The sequence below is a fragment of the Gossypium hirsutum genome, chromosome A07 (genome assembly GCF_007990345.1).
Source record: "Gossypium hirsutum isolate 1008001.06 chromosome A07, Gossypium_hirsutum_v2.1, whole genome shotgun sequence".
NCBI lineage: Eukaryota > Viridiplantae > Streptophyta > Magnoliopsida > Malvales > Malvaceae > Gossypium > Gossypium hirsutum.
The window spans coordinates 18898869-18904314 of record NC_053430.1 but is presented as its reverse complement, the minus strand read 5'-3'; the positions used below and the strand labels follow the sequence as shown (position 1 = coordinate 18904314).

The window sequence follows — 5446 nt, the reverse complement described above, 5'->3', positions numbered from 1 at the left end:
GCTTGGAGAATGCTTGACCTTTGGGGGAACAATTACAAGTCGCCCCGTCAGAATTGAAAATTATAAGGCAAGATTTCGAGAAGAAGAGTTCAGAGCTTGGGAAAAAAGATTGAACAATTGGAGGAAGAGAAGATGCACCTAAGATTAGACGCTGATGTCTAGAGGTTAGAGGCTGAAAAGTGGAGAAAGGGGAAAACTAAGGCCGAAGAAGATCTAGACAGCTTGAAGACTGACTATAAGAAATTACGCCTGTCTATGAGGACTGCGGGGTTAGGTAAAACTTTCGAACAATGGCACCATGAAATTCAAGAAGAGAAGACCAATGCCGATCGATGGGAAAAGAAATTCCGAGAAGCTCAGGCACGAAACGAAGATTTAAAGAAGTGTCTTTCAGAAAGTAGAAATGGGCGAGGGGAATTAAAGGCTAGAGTGGCAGAACTTGAGAAGTCTCTTCATCAGTACCGAAACTGCAACACCGCGATGGAATTGAGAGCAAGCTTGAGCAAGATAGAAGAAATGAAAAGAAGAATAGAAGAGTTAGAGGCGTCACTGCAAAACTATGAGATTCAGTTTTTCGAGGCAAATGAGGACCGTTGGAAAGAGCAGCTTCACCATGCGCAATACCAAGTCAGAAACAGAGATTACCTTATGGGGGAAGCCATAACCCAGATCCAGGAGGTAGCTGACTACTTCTAAACTTTAGCGGTACAGGCGGACATACTGAGCGTGAAGTACGAGTTGGAGTCGGATCGTGGACAAGAGCTGGCCTCATTGCTTAGGAAAATTAAGATTTTAAGCACAAGAGCAAAATTTTATCTGTAACTCAACTTTATGTAAAATATTTTATTTTCACGTGAAATTTTCTAAAGGGAATTGAATCAAAATTGGTGCCTCCTTTGTATTCATGCATTTGTATTACATCATATCATTATGCATTAAAGTCCATAAGAGGTTTCTAATTAATTAATTAAAAATCATTTCGGTAACCTGGAAACCAACGAAAACCAACCAACTACGCACCCCTATGGTATAAGGAAAAAAATCAATGGATAAGAGACTTGAGAAATTGGAGCAAATGCAAAAAGGCATGCAGTAACAAATGTAGTATCAAATGCAAGAGCAGCTAGCCAAGATTCAGCGAGAGATGAATGAGCAAATGGTGGAATCTCAGAGAGAAATAATGAGTCAGTTATCCCAATTGCTGTTGGGAAGAACGGATAAGGGAAAGGGCCCCATGGACAAATTCGAAGAAACTAATGAAGATCCTCAATACCTCCAGGCTTCACTCTGACACATGTACCGATAAAGCCCGAGATTAATCTACAAAAACCATCTGTCACGATCATGCCCCAGCAGGTTCTGGCTGGAGCTTTAATACCGATAAACTTTAAACTGGCTCAGGCTCTAACTTTCTCAACAACCCGAACTATCCCCCTGTTCCCGATCTGGATGAAGTTGTTGACGAAGAAAAGACGAGGATGGATTCGCAAAAACAATTGGAAGAACGGTGTAGATGGCTCGAGGAGAAATTCAAAGCCCCAAAGTGCGGATCATCATCAAGGGATTGATGCCAAGGACCTGAGTTTGGTCCCAGATTTAGTCCTTCCCCCTAAATTCAAAATGCCCGAATTCAAGAAATACAATGGAACGAGCTACCCTGAAGCCCACATCACTATGTTTTGCAGGCGAATGACAGGATACGTTAACAACGACCAGCTGTTAATCCACTGTTTTCAAGACAGTCTGGTCAGAGCGGCATCTAAGTGGTATAATCAACTGAGCTGAGCTAAAATTAACTCATGGAAGGACCTGGCTCAGGCCTTTATGAAGCAATACAATCATGTGACGGACATGACCCCCGACAGAATCACTCTCTAGAACATGGAAAAGAAATCCAATGAAAGTTTCAGACAGTACGCACAAAGGTGGAGAGAAGTGGCTATACAAGTTTAGTTGCCGCTTCTAGAAAAGGAGATGACGATGCTCTTTATTAACACCTTGAAGGCCCCTTTTATCACTCATATGTTGGGAAGCGCCACCAAGAGCTTCTCAGACATAGTGATGACCGGGGAAATGATCGAAAATGCTGTTAGAAGCGGTAAGATAGAATCAGGAGAGAGTGCCAAGAAGTCAGCCCCGAGGAAAAGAGATAATGAAGTGAACAGCACGAGCACATTCAACAAGGGTCAGTCCAAGTCACTTACCGTAAATCAGCCAAAGATGGTAGCCATCAATCAACGTAGCTCCGTAAGACAAGAATCCAACGCGACGGAGAACACGGAAATGCCACAATTCACCCCTATACCTATGACGTATAGGGAGCTCTATCAGAACCTGTTCAACGCTCATGTAGTATCCCCTTTCTACCTGAAGCCGCTGCAGCCCCCGTATCTCAAATGGTATGACACAAACGCCCAATGTAAATACCACGCGGGAATTACCGGGCACTCAATCGAAAATTGTGCTGCATTTAAGAAAGTAATCGAAAGACTCATTAAGATGGGGATCGTGAGGTTTGACGACCCAACCGTACCCAACGTAGCAGGAAACTTGCTCCCCAATCATACCGACCAGGGAGTGAATGGGATAAGCGAAGGCAAAAACAAGAAGATCAAGTGTGAGGTTGCGAAAGTCAAGACTCCATTGAGACGAGTGTGGAGGGAGATGGTCAAGAGAGATTTGATCGCGTTAGATTTGAGAAGAGAATCCAAAGAAGAGAGGAACTACTACGAGTTCCACAATGAGGTGGGGCATAAAATCCAAGAGTGTGTGGAGTTCAGGGCCCTCGTGCAGAACATGATAGATAATAAAGAAATAGAGTTTTATCAAGAAGCTAAAAACCCCATAGAGGGAGATATATGTGCGTTGGAGAGAGAATCGACTACATAGAATCAAACAGCTAACTATCCCGTGGTTATCATATCGAGACCTAAAAATAATGAAGCTGGAGTATAAATGCCACCGAGGGTCATAATCTAAAGGCCTGCAGTCTTCCCCTACAAAGACAGTAAAAAGGTTCCATGGAATTATGATTGTAACGTGACGATTCCGAGGAAGGAAAGCCTGGTGGATGCTTCAAAAGAGGGTCAAGACGGGGGCTCCTATACACGTAGCGAGAGACGTTACGATACAGCAAATGAGGAGGCACAACCCACAAAAGGAAAAACCCCAGTGGTCGAGGAAATGAAGGAAAAAGTAACCAAATCTGTTAACGAGCCAGTTAACGAAGAGGAGGCCAAGGAGTTTTTAAAATTCCTAAAGTATAGCGAATATAGTGTGGTGGAACAGCTATGTAAACAACCGGCTCGTATCTCGGTGCTGGCCTTACTTCTAAGCTCGGAAGTTCATCGCAGCGCGTTGATGAAGGTCTTGAATGAGATATATGTTGCCAACGATATCTCCGTTAACAAGCTAGACCGTTTGGTTAGCAACAGAAGTGCTGACAACTATATCTTTTGCAATGGCGACGAGATACCATTCGGTGGCACGGGGTCGACTAAAGCTTTGCATATCACCACGTGCTGTAAAGGGTATACGCTGCCAGGTGTACTGATTTACAGCGGATCGGCCTTGAACGTCTTGCCATTGACCACGCTAAACAGATTGCCTATAGACAGCTCTCACATGAAGGAGTGCCAGAACATAGTGAATGCATTCGCTGGCACGGAGAGAAAGGTGATGGGCAGAATCGAGATACCTCTTCAGATCAGGCCAAACACATATGAGGTGGATTTCCTAGTAATGGATATCAAGCCCTCATACAATTGCTTATTGGGGAGGCCCTGGATACATTCAGCTGGGGCAGTGCCTTCATCATTGCATCAAAAGTTGATGTTGGTATCAGAGGGGCGATTGATAACGATCAATGCTGAAGAGGATATCATTGCAACTGTGAGCAATAATGCGCCCTATTTGGAGACTAATGACGAAGCAATCGAATGCTCATTTCGATCTTTTCAATTTGTTAATGCGACATTCATCACTAAGGGAAGCAAGATTCTGATGCCAAAATTGTCCAGAACTACGAGGATGAGTCTACGGTTGATGGTTGGTAAAGGGGCCCTACCCGGAAAAGGACTTGGGAGACATCTCCAAGGAAAGGTTAAAACGCCAGTACTGAAGGACAAGAGAGACTGCTTCGACTTAGGATTTAAGCCAGATGCGAGACAAAGGAGAAATGAGTTAGAGAAGAAGCAAGAAAGAAGGAGAACACGGTTAATGGGGGGAGAAATCATATGGGAGCCAATGATATTCCCCCATATATCGAAAATGTTTGTGTCCGGGGGAATCATTCATCCCGAGAGAGGCACGCCAATGAAGGGAGCCATAGAAGAAAGGCTAGAAAGCTTGGACATCAACGCCACATACGAAGAGGAGACGAGAAGAGAAAATTTGTTGGGCATTTGCCCCTACACACTTGGAAGTGTTCTAGACAACTGGACTGCGAAAGAGATTCCTGTAGTTTTGAGAACGGATTTAGAGTAATGTCCAAAACACACTTATTGCTCTAGGCCTAGGAGTAATGAGAATCTTTTGTGAAATAGGCTGATGTTTAAAAATGTTATTTCAATGAAATGCACAGTTATTATCATTTTTGAGCAAATGTTCTCTCATTCTTTCAATTTCATCCATAATTATACAAACGATTACTTTCGGATTCTTTTATTCTTTAAACATTCTAAATATTCTTTCATTTGCCATTCATAATCATACCATACAGATAAATGTTTTAAATTCTTTTGATTCTTTGTATCTGCCTTCATCCTCATAACAGGTCCCCAGATATCAATGATACGAGTGACACTGCTAGTGACTCAGAATTTCCTTTTAAGCAAGATGTATGTATGGAGAATTTTCAGGATTTCGAAGATGACCATGACCGTAACCTATCTCCTGATTTTTTGAGAATGGTAGAATAAGATGAAAAACAAATCCTACCTCACAAGGAATCAGTAGAAGTTGTGAGCTTAGGAGAAGCACAAGAGGTGAAGATCGGAACTTGTATCACTATGGAGATGAAGGGAGACCTGATTGAATTACTTCAAGAATCCAAAGATGTCTTCGCATGGTCATACCAAGATATGCCCGGGTTGGACACTGACATCGTGGTGCACTGACTCCCCATAAAGGAATAATGTAAGCCAGTTCAGCAAAAACTCCGAAGAATGAGGCCCGACGTCTCACTAAAAATAAAAGAGGAGGTTCGAAAGCAGTTCGACGCTGGATTCCTGAATGTGGTAAAATGCTCAGATTGGGTAGCCAATATCGTTCCAGTCCCTAAGAAAGATGGAAAAGTGCGACTGTGTGTGGACTACAGGGATTTGAATAAAGCCATCCCGAAGGACAATTTCCCACTGCCTCATATTGACACCCTAGTGGACAACATGGTGGGACACTCACTGTTTTTATTCATGGATGGTTTCTCCGGATATAACCAGATCAAGAT

General features: G+C 43.0%; 2 protein-coding genes across 2 annotated transcripts; both read left to right on the top strand.

Annotated features, from left to right (window-relative positions):
- Window positions 1–255: 255 nt before the first annotated feature.
- On the top strand, window positions 256–1291 carry LOC121203664 (tropomyosin-1-like). The gene is made up of 2 exons (XM_041074097.1): window positions 256–678; window positions 1106–1291. The coding sequence occupies exons 1-2, from the start codon at window positions 256–258 to the stop codon at window positions 1289–1291; spliced, it is 609 nt and encodes a 202-aa protein (XP_040930031.1).
- A 683-nt stretch (window positions 1292–1974) lies between these two features.
- Window positions 1975–4919, top strand: LOC107944263 (uncharacterized). Its single transcript, XM_041074095.1, has 3 exons — window positions 1975–2860; window positions 2990–4481; window positions 4775–4919. Exons 1-3 carry the CDS (start codon window positions 1975–1977, stop codon window positions 4917–4919), a joined length of 2523 nt encoding a protein of 840 aa, XP_040930029.1.
- The last annotated feature ends 527 nt before the right edge of the window (window positions 4920–5446 follow it).

Bases quoted from the DNA above. Each gene is read 5' to 3' on its own strand.
- LOC107944263 (XM_041074095.1), top strand. From the start codon at position 1,975: ATGACGATGCTCTTTATTAACACCTTGAAGGCCCCTTTTATCACTCAT. The intron at 2,861-2,989 runs GTGCGTTGGAGA...AAAGGCCTGCAG, and splicing joins CCCCATAGAGGGAGATATAT to TCTTCCCCTACAAAGACAGT. The intron at 4,482-4,774 runs GTAATGTCCAAA...TCCTCATAACAG, and splicing joins GTTTTGAGAACGGATTTAGA to GTCCCCAGATATCAATGATA.
- LOC121203664 (XM_041074097.1), top strand. From the start codon at position 256: ATGAGGACTGCGGGGTTAGGTAAAACTTTCGAACAATGGCACCATGAA. The intron at 679-1,105 runs GTAGCTGACTAC...TAACAAATGTAG, and splicing joins CCATAACCCAGATCCAGGAG to TATCAAATGCAAGAGCAGCT.